General features: G+C 39.8%; 1 protein-coding gene across 1 annotated transcript; it reads right to left on the bottom strand.

Annotated features, from left to right (window-relative positions):
• Positions 1–3,603: 3,603 nt before the first annotated feature.
• On the bottom strand, positions 3,604–14,792 carry tulp1a (TUB like protein 1a). The gene is made up of 14 exons (XM_068594802.1): positions 14,741–14,792; positions 14,082–14,124; positions 11,062–11,194; positions 10,827–10,937; positions 10,599–10,730; positions 7,585–7,704; positions 7,287–7,421; positions 7,124–7,206; positions 6,866–7,030; positions 6,627–6,739; positions 6,421–6,529; positions 6,184–6,282; positions 5,647–5,818; positions 3,604–3,810 (listed from the first exon to the last, which is right to left on the bottom strand). Exons 1-14 carry the CDS (start codon positions 14,785–14,787, stop codon positions 3,677–3,679), a joined length of 1,596 nt encoding a protein of 531 aa, XP_068450903.1. The 5' UTR covers positions 14,788–14,792; the 3' UTR covers positions 3,604–3,676.
• Positions 14,793–16,255: the final 1,463 nt, after the last annotated feature.

Genomic DNA, 16,255 nt, shown 5'->3' with positions numbered 1-16,255 from the left:
AACGCACTACACTGGAAAACGAAGGGGGAGGAAAAAAAAAAAAAAAAAAAAAACGAAAGAGAGACTCGCGAGGAGGAGCCACTGGTGCGCGTCAATCAACGAGCTTGGGGGCAGGACTTCCCTCGAGGCTCCGCCCACCCAAACCCTGCAGCCCGAGCTGCAGCTTCCTGCCCGAAAATCAGCCTCTCCACACACATACAACACCAGCCTGTATCGTGCATCAACCGAAGTACAACCAGTTTGTAATGACTGGTACTATCGTGAATTGTACACGTTTGCAGTGGTGGAAGAAGTACTCTGATTTTTTTTTATTGAAGTAAAGGTGAAAGTGTGTAGAAGTACTCTGTTACTAGTAAAAGTCCTGCATTCAAAACTTCACTTTAGAGCTAGAATGTGCATGTAATATTGCAGCTTGCACAAGTGAGGCTTGTCTTAACAAATGTATATAATGCTGTTTAATCTATAATAATATACGATATTTGTTCATTATATTTTGTATTACTAATCTGCAAAGTATATATCATTTATACAGCATACATATAGTATAACATAGCAATCATTTGGAATATAATTACCTTAAAAGTGTACCAAAAGACAGTATTTTGTGTACTTTGTTAATGATTTCTCCAAATGATCATCCGCACCATGAACATGTTCAGTGATTCAAAAACTAAAAATAAATAGAGATTAAGTCTGATTCTCCAGCTACGAGGCATTTAACATATTTGCATGTAATGGAATAGTGCAGCATTGAAAATACATTCAGTGTACACATCATATCGCTTCAATAAGTGCTGGAACAAGCAGATCCAGAATATAAACGTGACACTGTCACAGTGAAATTAAAGGAAATAAAAAGGTCAAGATGTTATGTTTGTCTGAAGTGTAATTCATTTATATGATTTTATTTAAAAATTTAAAAAAGTTGGTGCTGTGCCAGACGTAAACCCAGACGTATCATTAACTGCTGACATATTTGCATAACATAGCACTCTCTGACTCACTCTGAAGGTGACTCACCTTTGTTAATGAAGTACTTTGAAATGTCAGGTATTTTATTCAAGTAAAACATTTCACAGACTTTAACTTTGAATGTATAATTAATTCTTCTACTTCTACTGATACTCAAATATATTTCCCAGCTCGGTGCACATACTCAATACTGTGGGATTATTAAATTGAATAAACATGAAAGATACTGCATGTATTTGAAGTAAATCTGTGGAGGGAAAATCTTTCACGACTGAAAACGCCTTCATCGGCGTGAGCAAAGTGAACTGAGAAACCTTGAACACACGTCCATCCTGCAACAGCTCCTTCTGTTGGTCAACAGCATGGTTGCACCGTTCGCAGTCGGCTGCGTATCCATCCACCGAGGAGGCACGAAAGCAGAGCTGCTGTATGTGCAGATGCTGTGAACATGACTCACTCTTACACGAGATGCACTCAGTATATTACCGTCTGAGTATGATAACTGTATTCTTGGCAGTTGTTCCACCGGAATGCCCTATGCAGAAAAAAAGACAATGAGGGAAGAAGAACTCACCTTGCAGCATCTGTCCAGAAGAGCTGCCAGCTTCGGGCTTCGTTTAATCTGCGAGTTTGGACGACTGCCTGAGCAGGTTCAGGCAGAATACACACCTCTTACATGCTCTGAAGGCCCTTCGGCTCAAACAGGTTTTTCCTCTCGAGTGAAGCTCAACTACTGCAGAACAGCGTGGGTGTCTTTCAAAACCCACAACTCGAAGGAGCCTTTTTGATTATCTGCCAGCTCATTGAGGAGGATACAGTGCTGTCATAAAACATATTTGAAAACCTACAGTGTAGTCCAGGAGTTATGGGGGATTTTCTTTTAATATAGTTTGTCATTCAGCGCTGACAAAATCCATGTTTTTCTTTTCTTTTTTTTTTTTTTTTTTTTTTACAGACAGGACATGCAGCTGAGAGAGAGAGAAGATGGAGTGTGAATTTGATGTATGGCGGTTGTGGTATGTGTCTTAACCGGTTGGCTGCCGGAAGCCTAAAATCATTTAATTACCAGCTGCGACAGCAAGATTAGTTTTGTTTTATTGTGAGCCTGAGTGAGTCATTACGGCAAAAGTTGTGACACAGTTGTGACACTTTAATGGTGAGTAGTTGAGATTTAAATTAAGGCTATTTTCAAACGTGTGTGTAGTCCAAGCAAGGGAGCCGAAAGTAGGGGTGTATGAAGTGGGGAAGGAGCCCTTCTAACTTCCTAAAATGATCTCTAGTTTCTATTATTAAATTCTATTAAAGTTTACAGAACATGCATTTGGTACAATATATACAATCAATGGTGACTTCAAGGAAATGAATTATAGATTGCTAAATTTATTTGACCATGTACAAAAACAATCTTATACGAGGAGAAGAAATGTACAAGATTCAGCTGCAGTCCCTGAGCAGGTAGACACAAACACTCACAACTAACGCAATTAAAGGTGCAGTGTGTAGGATTTAGCGGCATCTAGCGGTGAGGTTGCAGATTGCAACGACTGAAACTTCTCCCGTGTGCCAAGCGTGTAGGAGAACTCAGATGGCCGCCGCAAAAGCAGGAAAACCTCAATAGACCATTTTGAATTGACCGTAAACTAAAGAAAACATACTTATTAAAAGTATATTATCTGCCATTGTATCCTCCAAATACACACTGTTCCTTTAATATAAATACAAGTTTGAAAGCTTACATGCTTTCTTAAATAATATTATTACAATAAGCCTAGAAATGCAACAAAGGCAGTGTTCAGAAATATAAATACATTTTATAAAATTTCGGAACCAAAAAATACAAAATTTAAAATCCTGCAGTAGCTAAAATCATCTGAGGGAGGAGAGAAATCTTCTCTATTTTGTCAAATTATCACATTACAATGTTAAAACACCAAATACAAGAACTAAAGACATTTCATTTTTGAAATAATAAACTTCTATGTCACTTTAACAATGCCGGAAACCTGGAATGTATCTGTCAATGTCTATAGAAAATGAACAATGAACAGTTGTTAAAGTTGTCATGAGACTTAATGCATGTTGTCCTTGAACTAAAAATACTTTCCTTATTCTTTTAAAGCTATGAGTTATTTTGTGAGAGAAGCAAGGTGTAGATTTTTAATAATTTCGAATAAATTCAGATTTGTGCCTCAAAGTAACAAAACATTCTCATCATGACTTAATTTTTGGTGTGCTTGCATTTCACAGTCACATGTGACACAAGACATTAAAACCATTTGGTATTTTTACACAGCAATACAAGACGGCACAAGAAACAAACCCGAAACACATTTAACATCTTTGAATGATGTTAGTGACCCTTTGTTTTCCAGGTGTACCATCATCCCCTTCAGAACCCTTCGCTCCTCAGTCACTGGGGTCCTTTGGACGGGATGTGTGTCTTTCTGTAAATCACAGAACTCCTGACGTTTCCACTGAATTCCCAGGACAAAAAAAAAACAGGACTCTGCTGTGTCGTGCGGTGCCAGATCAGATGACGATAGGAGGCCGAAGCGCAGCAGCGGGTATCGTCACGATCGAGGAACCTCCATTCGCTATCGCCGGCAATCCCAGGGAGCGTTAGAAGGCGAGTCCAAAGAGTTGTCGTGACGTGGGCGTGTTGCATACTGGTTTCGGTGTAAGAAGACAACTGGGAATCTTTCTATTATTCGCAGGCGATTTTGCCGTCGAAGCTGGAGAGTGCGATGGCGAAGGCCTGCACGGCACACATCGGGTAGTTGAAGTCCAGCGTGAAAATGTCATCGGCTATTCGTCCAAACTGCATCACAATGTAGTCCACTGAAAAAGACATGGAATTGTTAAAATAGGTAGGTATATATATATATATATGTGTATAGTTCATAATAGGTAGACTCTTAGGAATAAGGGTTCTTCCTGAAATGCTGAGGTTCTATCCAGAACCATTGGCTTTAAATGGACCTCTTTCTGGAGAATGTTTTTTTTTCCTCAATTCAGGGTTCTTTGTAAGACTTAGCGTTCCATTAAGTACTCTTTACTTGAGAGATGTTCAAGGATTGTTGAAAGCATTGGCGTTAAAAGAGAATACACAACACAATTGTTGTGTGTTGGGCTGCACCACATCAACCACGGCCTTTAGGGATTTAGATGAAACTCCTGGAATATAGAATGGTTCTCAGTAGAAATTCCCGGTTGTGTTCTTGTGAGAACTAGAAAGTGGAAAGCTTCAGGAAAGAACTCCCGAGGAGAGTTCTGGGTAGAACCATTACCCAATAGTAGGGCTGTCTGTGAGGGTTCTAGATGGAACCATTACCCAATAGAAGGACTGTCTGTGAGGGTTCTAGATGGAACCATTACCCAATAGTAGGGCTGTCTGTGAGGGTTCTAGATGGAACCATTACCAATAGTAGGGCTGTCTGTGAGGGTTCTAGATGGAACCATTACCCAATTGAAGGGCTGTCTGTGAGGGTTCTAGATGGAACCATTACCCAATAGAAGGGCTGTCTGTGAGGGTTCTGGATGGAACCATTACCCAATTGAAGGGCTGTCTGTGAGGGTTCTAGATGGAACCATTACCCAATAGAAGGGCTGTCTGTGAGGGTTCTAGATGGAACCATTACCCAATTGAAGGGCTGTCTGTGAGGGTTCTAGATGGAACCATTACCCAATAGAAGGGCTGTCTGTGAGGGTTCTAGATGGAACCATTACCCAATAGAAGGGCTGTCTGTGAGGGTTCTAGATGGAACCATTACCCAATTGAAGGGCTGTCTGTGAGGGTTCTAGATGGAACCATTACCCAATAGAAGGGCTGTCTGTGAGGGTTCTAGATGGAACCATTACCCAATAGAAGGGCTGTCTGTGAGGGTTCTGGATGGAACCATTACCCAATAGAAGGGCTGTCTGTGAGGGTTCTAGATGGAACCATTACCCAATAGAAGGGCTGTCTGTGAGGGTTCTGGATGGAACCATTACCCAATAGAAGCGCTGTCTGTGAGGGTTCTAGATGGAACCATTACCCAATAGAAGGGCTGTCTGTGAGGGTTCTAGATGGAACCATTACCCAATAGAGGGGCAGTCTGTGAGGGTTCTGGATGGGACTTTCCCCAGATGGTTCTAGATGCAAACGTTCATGTTGGGTTCTAGGCAGAATCCTTTGAAAGGATTTGAGATTGAACCTTTACAAAATATTTAATCAGGAATCAAAAATGGTTCTCCAAAGAGGACATCTTGGACAACCCCAATTAACATCCTTATTTCTAAGAGTTAATACATTTTGTGATCAGATCGGCTCATGAAACAAGAGGTACTTCTAAATAAAACCTTTTGGCGTAAAACTACATTTTTTGTTTTGTCTTTTCTAAAACTAAGCTTGATGCTTATAAACGAGTGCCTTGATGAACAGTCTTTAAATGTTGGACCCGTGTCTGTATCTATGAGACAAAATGTTATGAAAATAGTTATTTGTGGTCTCCTCATAAATATAAATCTCCTCATTTCCAAACAAAACTAAAGAGTATAAGCACTTCTACCTCATTATTCTTTGTAACTTTACAAGATTATACATCTGTGTGAGGTTGAGGGACTTGGCAGTAAACTGCTTTGTGTTTCTTGGTCTCCTAACATCTCGTTGTGAGGACAGACAATGTGGGCACTCACAGTCTTTGCTGTGGACTATCTGGAAGTTCTTGATGGAGGCCTGGGTGACCCTCCCGTTGAAGTTGAGCACATGGGACGAAGATTCGTCATTCCACACAGGCGTCTTGTTGTGAAGCTCGATCAGATTTTCCATTCTTCTATTCTGGTGCCTTATCAACAAGCCGTCACATTCCTGCGAGGAATTGGCAAAACTTAAGTCAGGGAAAAAAACATCAAAGCGTAATAATATTTTACATGTTGTCCTTGTGTTGCTCTCATATTAAACAAAAGCTGTGAGCAGTATGTATATAATCTGTTGACGTGTTGCATAGCAGCAATGGATTCTGGGATGCCTGACTTTGCTAATGACTCATCTGATGGTAAAAATAGCCGCAGTCTGAAATGCCTCCTTGATAATCCCAATTAGACATTGTTATATAAATACCAACGATATGAATTGTACCACACAGTGAGACCTTGGTGAGATGGGCGGTTCGGTATGTCATTCTGTAAATTCTTGCAGTTTTTTGTGTTTTTTTACTCAAAGTACATTCTTACATTTCTTGGCCGGAGAGGTACTCGCTCGTTGTTCTTGTCCATTCCTGGAATAATAATCGTCATCCTTCTTGGTCCTTTCATCCCTAAAACATTTGTTTCCTGATGCCAGAAATAAATCAAATCAGGATTATTTTCAAAAAATGTTTTGCTACTTTTGCATTTAAACCAAATGTACACTTAAACTGTATTCATTTAATTCCACATAGATCATTTCTGGTGAGCGGGCTAATAACTTACGTAGATGATGCCGGCTAGCTCCTGTCGTGCATTAGACATGTCTGGAAGAGCTCTGTCTGGATTCAGAGCGTTGTCGAACACGGTGAACTTAGTCCCCATTAAATTGGACCTAGACAATAAAATGAAACAATTGGAAGCTCACAGTAAAAGAGTCCTCATTATTTGGTATTCAACTTTTAAATAAATTCACGATTCTCTCGATGTACCTCAGCTTTCCAACAAAATTCTCTCCACCTCTGGATAAATCTGTGGCATCAATGGAGATGAGGTAATTTGAAGTTCCACATTTCTTTCTTTTCCTGCCGGCCAACAGGAACGTCTACAAAGAAAAGAAAAGGAGACAAGTGGTCGAGTTGGATTAGAAAAAGGACGAAAGAAAAAAAAGCAATGTCATGTAAACAAATCGCTGAATGTGCACACAAGGACGACTCATTCCCCCCCCGACCTTCTTTCCGTTGTCCAGGTGAAAGTAATAGGTTGGGTAGAGGCTCTTGTCCACCCCTCTCTGGTCTCGAGTCACTCTGCATTTGATGGTCACGCCCTGCGGAGCCGGCTCCATCACAAACTTCTCCAAGTTGTCAAACTCAATCTCAGGTGACGGTGATCTCGCCTGGCCAACAAGCAATACTACGTTAATGTGTGTTCTCTCACATTGACATAAAACGTGCTAAAATGTCTGTGTGAATTGGGACATTAGTGAAACCTTTTTCTTCTTCCCTTTGCCCTTTTTCTTCTTGGATTTTTCTTCTTTTTCTGAGTCAGAATCATCAGTCTCTTCTGCCTTTGCTGAAATATACAACACACGTTCATATAGTTAGATGCCTGCCAGTGACTCAAAAGTAGGATCAATGTCCTCGTGAACGTGCCTTTCTTCTTTGTCTTCTTTTCTTTTTCTTTGTCTCCGGTTGTTTGGAACAGGGATGTTGAGCTGGCCGGTGATTTCTTCTTTGATTTGGTCGACTTTGTCTCCTCTTCGCTGTCCTCACTGTCGGATTTGGCAGCTGCTCAGGAGACACACGTGAAGATAATTTGTTTTAAAAATCTGCGAGAACTCTGAGGCAATAACAACACAACAGGTTCATTTCCATTAAAGGAGGGAAAACAGTTTAGGAAAGGGCCAACCGTAAAGTTTTGAGCTGTGACAGTTCATCAAAATGTAATCACCTTTCTTCTTGCTTTTTGAGTCTTTTTCTCCGTTTATCTGGAACATTGAAGCTGGCTCTTTCTTCTTGTCCTTCTCCTTTGACTTTGACTTTTTTTCTTTTCCATCGGAATCTTTGTCCTCTGAAAAGTGGGAATTTAAACAATGTTATCTGTCCTCGAATGTGATCTACGAACATGAAGAATGATGTGAGCGCACACTGAGAAATGTAATCAGGCAAAAATAATGTACATCCCATTCCTTTGTGTGTTAGATAGTGGAAAAACAAAACTGTAATCAACCAGCAAGCAAGGATTTGATGCGGGGACAGATTAAGAGCAGCATTTAGTGCTCTCCCTCTTTCTTCTAGGTTATTTTTGTCCAATTCTGAGCACTTGAGAAGGTGAGAGGGATTCAAACGTCACCAGAGCCGCCCACACCGGACCGCTAGCTTTATGTTTGGACCATATTGTTGTAAACCAAAGGGGAACGCTGATGAAGCACACTGGAAGGTAGACTGACATCTTCTGCAGATGTCTTCCCCGCTATCACTCTGTGTTTACATGCGGAGGATAGAAAATAACTTAACTTGGAAGATATCGCGGCCAAAATCTACGCTTGTGTCCTCAAAACCTCGATGACTCTCGCGATACTGTCAACGCTCACGCTTTAATCCCGTTTCCTCAAAGACAAAATCTGCCCAAACATGAACTCATATCTTGACTTGCTGACTGATCACTGATTAAAGTGGTGCCTGTATAGTTTGTGATAAATGGATTTAAGGAATTGTAGACATGTGGTTTACAATCTGCTTGGGTAAGCGCTTAAGCATTGTACAAATTTCTCAAATATGTCAAATCATTGTTTAAGATAGCCTTGACTGGCTTAGTCTAGTCATACTTCTTCTTCTTCATACTCCTTCAGCTAAATAGTGACTCAAACAAATTACAAGTCTGATATCACACATATAAATACTGATGTTGTATAAGAAACTCGCTAATAAAAAAACATACGCGTATCAACCATAAAATAGGCTTCTGGTATAATGAAATCCATTTCCATGATTACAAAAAACTCGAGCACCTGGCTTTGCTTTTACTCAAAAGGAACAAAGAGACACGAGCTCAAGTCGGAGCAGGTATTACTGAAATGACTGACGGCTGATCTGAGGTGGAGGAAGGTTAAGTTCAGCTCAGAGGCAAAAGCTCTGGAGGCGATCCAACCAAAGTAATGGAAAAGAGCAGCAACACTCTGGGCCATGTTACATCGTAATTCAGTGTTAAAGTGATAATCAAGTTCTATCTCTGCACGCACCGGTAATCAGTTTGAATATAGCTCGTCGAGGGAATAAAGAGACTCCCGCTGCCCACACGGTAAAAGACAGGTGAGTCATGTTCATATAGTTTTTTTCTTTCTCTGCAAATGGATACTTAGTGACATTAGATTAGTTTGAACAGATCGTTAATCGGATGTGCTGGATGAATATTTGAGGACTAAACTGGTCTACAGTCATGCTAAAAGAGTCCGTGAGGGTGTAAGTCAGTACAGCATAGGCCGTAAATAAGTCACGCGGTTTGCAGACTGTCAAGTTGACGGCTCAAGTTTGTCATTTTAGCCGTAGCCATCTTGATTTTAGGCTGTGACACAAGAAAGGGGAGCTAAGTACAACTGAACGCTAAATGAGACATTTTTAGGTGGGAAAAATGTTACAATGGACTTTCATGGACTAAAAAACACTATGAAAGGGTTAAAGTTGTGGGATAATAACACGGACCCCTCCCAGAAATGCTGTTGTGACCTCCAAAACTGCTTCTGTTTGGAGCAAAATGTTCAACTCCAACTGACACTAAAGTGGAGAAAACCACAGCTACACTGCCGGCGTATTGAGCTGTCAATCACAAGGTGACCACGCCCTAAAGCGTAGCCTGCTTTATAGGCTATTTTACTCTGAATGGGACCATGAAGAGAAGACTCATGATTGAGACCATAAACTCTTCCTCAGAATGTTTTCAGAGGCAATAAATCAAGCGAGAAGTCGAGTCATTTTCTTATAGACTTTTTTTTCGGCCCCTAATGACTTTTTGACAAAAAGACAAGTTTCAAGGCGCTTTCCACTGGCGTCACTTTTCCGAGCCAGAAGTTACCGCCTGAGGCACTCAAGTGCTTTGAGCTAAATGCTAATGTCAGCATATTAATGATGCTGAGCAGATATATTGTTGGCCATGTTCCCAATCTCAGTTTATCGTGGTAGCATGCTAACATTTTCTAATTAGCACCAAACACAAAGACCAGCTGAGCATGACGAGCGGCGTCAGTTTGGAAGATATTTGGTCATAAACCAAAGTGTTGGACAAATGAACAATTGTGACCGGATGATTCCACTATGATGAAAAGTTATCACAATTTCCCACTGATGGGGGAACATGGATATTAAACGAAATGATGGAGCGACAGGACAGCTCAAGGGAGTGAGGAGAGCTCATCCTCTGGGGACCACGAATGTCTGTACTAGGTACATTGCATGGCAATTTATTCTAAAGAGCCTAAGAAATGCTGTCTGGACCGACAAACCAGCCTCTGTGTGTAGCCAAATGTGACGTCCACTTTCAACTCCAACTGACACTCAAGTGTAGAAAACCACAGCTTCACATCTCAGCTGAGAAAAGACTGAGACGTATTCAACAATTTGGGAAAACACCTATAACTTCATGCGTCTCGCATCCTTTTCTCCAGGTCTCCTGCGCAGTCAAAGTGCTGCAAAAGGGGCCACAGGAGTTGTGTTAAGTTAAGCAGAGTAGCTGGATTAAAAAGATTGTCAGGATTCGACCGTTTTAACGACATTTTCCCAAGCCGACCGCTTAAGGGCGAGCGAGTCACTTGATTGCCGTGTTTTGTTGTCTGCGTTACGAAGTCAGTGTTTCCACTCACTCACCATTACACAATAAAATCAATCCTCTTAACAACATTAGTCTGGTTTCATAACTGTTGTTCAGTGCTCATGCCGTCACAGAACCGGCTGCCTGCTTCTTTGCCATACCTTTAGATTTAGATTTCTTTTCTTTGGCAGACGTCGCAGTTGAGGAGCTGTCTTTCGTTGTCTTTTTCTTTGTCTTTTTTTTGGAGGCGTCTTCATCATTGTCATCGTCATCGTCGTTGTCTGAGTCTGAACCTGCAGAGAGAGGTGTAACACATATTCAGTTGTGTTTGCTTACGCAAAATATATTGGAGTAATCTTCTCAGAGGCTTTCACGCGCCACCAATGTACCTTTCTTCTTTTTTGGAACACTTTTGACTTTCTTTTTTGGTTCTTTCTCTTTTTCCTTTCCTGTTTCTTCTTTCTCTTTTTCTGGTTTACTTTTCTTCACCTTCTTTCCATCTATAATGTTGATAAGGAAACAACAGTTCACCAATGTGATACGATCAAAGTAGAGACAGAGACTTTGTTCTCTGCTTTCTTCTGAGGAAATGCTCAAACTGTGATAATCTCTTTAAGCCCTCACTTTGGATGGCAGGACTTTCCTCGTCAGAAACATCTTCCTGCTTCTTAACCTTTGTTTTTTTGGGCTTGGCTTCTTTTACATTCGTCTTGGCTTCTGTTGTGCCATTTGTCTCCTCTTTCTTCTTTTTTAACTTCTAAAGTTTTCCTGTTCAAAAAAAGAAGAAAGAAAACAGATTAGAGGCTCATGGCTGAAGAACAAGAGGGCAGAGAATAGATGACATGGACTGGAGACAAAATAAAAACTGGGAAACAATATGGATATCTTGGCATTATCACTAAAATAGACATTTCTTGAACGATCTGAAGATTTAAAGATCTTAAAAATAATAACTTACCATTTAAAAGACACATGTGCAGGGAAGCGATGAGCAAAGCAAAGAAAACATATTGTTACAAGTTCTAAAGCAATTAATATTGTTGCTATAGTGTAACATAGCACTTGTTATTATTTTGTCCAATGGTGCATTCAATTTTTATCAAAAATATCCTTATTTCATACTGTCACAGCGAATCCTTAGAACAGGTCCAGGTAGGAACAATGATGCACTTTCCTGCATTTTCTAGACCTGAATAAGTACCTGAGTACTGTCTTTGAATCCACATTACGTAACACATGCAGAAATAACACGTTACAAAACAATTTCATGTCATTTTCTAAAGCCTCCTCCCGAGTACTGACAACACAAATCCATCACACTCTCAGCAAATTGCGAACAAACTTTGCATCACATGTGGTCGAGGACACGAAATAGCAGGGCAATCATTTTATGAAATAAATAAATGAGGTGCAGCCGGGGAGAAGGATATATGAATGAATGAATACATGAGTTAACCACTGAGAAAAACATAAGGAGAGTCAGAAGATGTCACTTTTAAATTTTTTTTGTTATTCTGTTTCTAAAATAAACTGCATTTTCTTCATATTCTTTCTCAATGTAAATCTCTCCAGTTTGCTTTTGTTCCTTCATCGCCCTCAATACAAGCTTTCATCTTTTCCGCTTCAAGCTCAAGGAAAAGCCTACCATTTATTTATCTATATGAGGATTGTCATACAGCGTACAATAATCTGATGTTTCCATGTTAGAAGTGTGAGGAGTCTGAAGACTAAACCAACAGCGTGTCGCTGAGCCGAGACACATAGAAGGAGATCAATGGGATTGCGTCCAGCAGAGACAGTAAAGGTAATCCTATTAGATGTAGATCCTGCGTGGATGGAGGTCTATTTCTGTTCTCACACAATCCACAACTCACCGTTTCTGAATTCATCACATTGTAATTCATTGTTGTGTTGAAGTTGGCAAAGTGAAGAAAAAAAAAATCGATCTACTCAAAGGAGATATTGGAAATGTGTAATTCAATTGTAGAATCCTTTAAAGACAACTTAAATTATATATATAAGAAATGTTTTGTTTAGTTCTGTCCATTGTAAATAATGAAATCATATGAAAACATTCATACACAGAGCATTTGCAAATGATCGGTTATTACTTCAATCAAAACATAAGTTTTTAAAATAATGTTTGTGAAACTCCATTATGACACCGTAACGCCTCGTTTTTGTAAATTCGGGACAAGCTGATACATTACGTAATTATCACAACGCACTGAGAGGATTTAATGAACACATTATGGAATTATGAACCAATAATCATCTTCAATACTGACTAAAAACAGACCAATTGTTTTAACCCACGTCCTGCGTTTGATGATCGCTTGACTAGGAGCTAAAACACGGCCGTTCAATCGTGGATACATATGCTCATAGTGAAAAATGGATTGAATATAAGCATTAAAAGTAAATGCAGTTGCATTTAACATGGACGTCACTACAGTCGCACTGTCAGGGATTACTGAGCGCCTTCAATCCCTCATGCATGCTTTTGCAGATGCATTGCTCAATGCACTGAGACATCTTCCATCCAGGATGCAACTTAGTCATAATGAATGAGGATGAATATATGCTCTGGCTGCCTTTGAAAGATGCTTGGTGATTATATTGTCTGTGTTCGATCTTACGCTCAAGAAATACTTCCCATGCTGGCTTTTGTACACGGAGCAATATGTGGGTCAGATATTGTCAACATCATCATTCCTCTGAATGTCTTTGTTCCAGATGTCAATAACTGAAGTATTGTACCTCACAAATTAAACCCCTATAGTCTAAATTCTGCATGTAGTCCAATTGTAAATATCGAAATAAATTACATTTATTAAATACAAAATGAAAAGTGTTATTCAACTATTGATAAAAGTACAATGTATCCCATGTCTCTCTCTCTCTCTCTCTCTCTCTCTAAATATAATTTCATGTCATTTTACATGTAATAACATCATATTTGAAAATCAATCCAAATAAAAATCCCCAAAAGCACAACCGCCCCCTTTTACCTTCTCTGCAGACATGGCGGGACCTCTGACTTCAGCGCTCCCGCTGCTTTTCTTTGTAGGGTAGAAAATTCAAAAAGCAGGCTTCTCAGCGGAGATAATGAAAGAGTAAGAAAGCCCTGTACTCACTGAGTCGCCATCAGCAGAAAGTTGTTAATAGGATTTATGTGTAAAGCCATCTGCTCTGTAGAAACACGTCAACGGGAGAAACCAACAAAGGCTCGGGAGGAGGGAGAGGCCTTGTTTATCGTGCGCCGCCACTGTCCATCCACAGACCAACAACTCCTGTTTGCATCGGGGATACTCATGCTCGCTATGACAATGACAGCAGCACTTAGGCAGCACTTCGATGGCTCTTACTGATAGCACTTAGTAGTTTGACTTTATTTGAGAAATTGTTCTGTCTTGATTCTTGTTGTTCCCACTTCGTACTTACGGTTGAATGCACTTATTGGAAGTCGCTTTGGATAAAGGCATCAGCTAAATGACATGTAATGTAATGTAAAGCTATAACAAGATGTTTGTCCTTTTCTCTTTCCGTCTCCCTGACTGTACTGCAGGTCAGACTGCTAAAGTTTTCAGTTTCAAGAGATGCATTATATTTTTTGCCAATTGAAATAAAAGAGTCACCTGAACTTCTCGCTGTGGCGCTGGCGCAGAATCCTCCAGCTCTTGTATCCTGAGGCAAAAACAATCAAATGTGCATGTTAGTAATGAAATGTAAAGATAATAGTAACTAAGCTGTTGTGCTTAATCACAATAATTCCATCCTATACAATTTTTTTTGTGTTATTTTGGTGCCGACAAAATATAAGGACGGCGTCAATTTGTTATGATTACATGTGTTATTATGGAGAAGGATGGTAAGTAACAATTAGTCTCACTGTCAATGTATATATGTATACATATATATATATGTATATATGTATACATATATATATGCAGGTGCATGATAAATGATATCCATATTTCACTCCAATATTTTTTTTCCATGGAATAATTAATTGATTGTAAAAAAAAGATGCTGATTCATTTTCTGAAGTCGGTCCGCATAACAACAAGTGAAGCTTTCCCAGGACACTCATTGGTTTAGCACGACTTGGCTCATACGAGCGGAAAGTGGGTGTGGTGAAGCGGTAATTACTGTTCAAAACGTTGCGAGGATTCAGGTAGGAGTAATATGAGGATCATATCCAACACTTACATGGCCTCATTTGACAAATGCTTGGACTACACACACACACACACACACATTTGCATAGATTCTGTGTTGTTGTGTGGTAATGTTGACGTACCCGTCTTGCGTCCAGGCCTCTTTCGCGGTGTGATTGTGGAGGGGCATGGCTGGTGTGGAAAGATGCTACATCCAGATTTTGAGCGAACACGAGAAACAGAGCGTCAGACAGAAGTATACCCAATTGAAGTAATAGTTCTGGAAAAACAAAAGGATATTTTAGTGTTTTTAGTGTCTTTGTTCGAACATCTGCTCGTTTGAAACAAGATATTATTTCATGACACTGCATTTGGAGAACGGCCCCACAAGTCAAAGGTATCACAACAAACAGAACCCATTTTATGAACCAGTACGTTGTCAGAAACCCTGTGACAGTCAACGGTGGCCAGAGCGGTCAAGGTAACGCGATGATTGGTCTGATTTATTGATCTGATTTATTGATCTCAGCAAGCCCTTGTGAATAAACGCTTACCACTTGTGTGTATTGCAACATTGGATAAACAAATACAACTACGGCCGTCTCCATCTTCAGCTTTTTATTTGGACGATCATTTGGTATATCGAGGTTTTTCTTTACGCAATATAATATAAATATGTGTGTACAGATTTCACATCTTTTATTTTTGGCTTTTTACTTTTTCAGATCTCACTCAAACAGAAACATTTCTATAACTTTACTCTCTTTTTTTTTTTTTTTTCTGGGTTCGTCTCCCCCCGCAGGATTTGGGTGATCTGTTTTCTCCTGAGGGGTGAAGGTTATAAATAAGAGAAGTTCCTGTAAATTAGTCTGTTCCTGAAAGAGTAAGTGATTTACTCTTTCAGATGACTAATTTACAAAACTTTTATTATATATAACTTTTGTGAGTTATTGCTCACAAAATTGAAACGCCAGAAGGGGTTGTGTGAATTAAGTGAGTAAAGAATACTTGAATATTTCCCAGCATTCTTCTTCCTTTTCAAAAGCTGCTGCCTCCAATACTTTCACTGACGTTCAACCTGTCCCTCTGACTTTTGACAATTCATTGGTACCAAACCGACAGATGGTAAACAGGTGTTTACCCCAAGTTAATTCCAATACTAGTGTCTATTGTATGTATATGTTTAGCAAAGTCTTGGTAAAAAAAATTATATGTGTAAAAAAAAAATCACTTTTAAAAAATATTTTGATCGTAACTATAAACATCTTGCATGATATGAGCCAGCAGACACCTTTTTGGAAAGACCTAAAGAATCGGAATCTGCAACAAAAATCACAATAACACAAAAGCCTCGGCCTGTTACGTACGAGTTTCAGTTAAAAAACTGTGCCGCTCTGTTCAAAAATGGAAAGATTCTGTATTTTATATCAATTTTAACCTTGAATGTATCGTGTGAACATGAAAAAAAAAAACATGCATGAATGCAATCTCTCACCGAGTATGTTGTGGGTTTTCTTGGCAGCAATGTAATGGTCTGTATCCAGCTTGAGGATGTCCACAAGGCTCAACACAAGCCCTGCACCCCAACCGAGGGGTCACATGACCAGACTTCTAAGAGGCTTTTTAACAAAGCAACAGGTTCCCCCCATCGGCCACAC

This window comes from Clinocottus analis, unplaced genomic scaffold, assembly GCF_023055335.1.
Source record: "Clinocottus analis isolate CAN_PGR_092001 unplaced genomic scaffold, fCliAna1.0.p SCAF_3, whole genome shotgun sequence".
Classification (NCBI taxonomy): Eukaryota; Metazoa; Chordata; class Actinopteri; order Perciformes; family Cottidae; genus Clinocottus; species Clinocottus analis.
This window is presented reverse-complemented; position numbering and strand designations above follow the sequence as displayed.

What these genes read in the sequence shown, in the direction of transcription:
- tulp1a (XM_068594802.1), bottom strand. Translation starts at nt 14,787, where the DNA reads ATGCCCCTCCACAATCACACCGCGAAAGAGGCCTGGACGCAAGACGG. An exon ending in AGCTAGCCGGCATCATCTAC is followed by an intron (nt 6,283 to 6,420) that starts GTAAGTTATTAG and finishes TTCTGGCATCAG; the next exon opens with GAAACAAATGTTTTAGGGAT. An exon ending in TACCTCTCCGGCCAAGAAAT is followed by an intron (nt 5,819 to 6,183) that starts GTAAGAATGTAC and finishes AATTCCTCGCAG; the next exon opens with GAATGTGACGGCTTGTTGAT.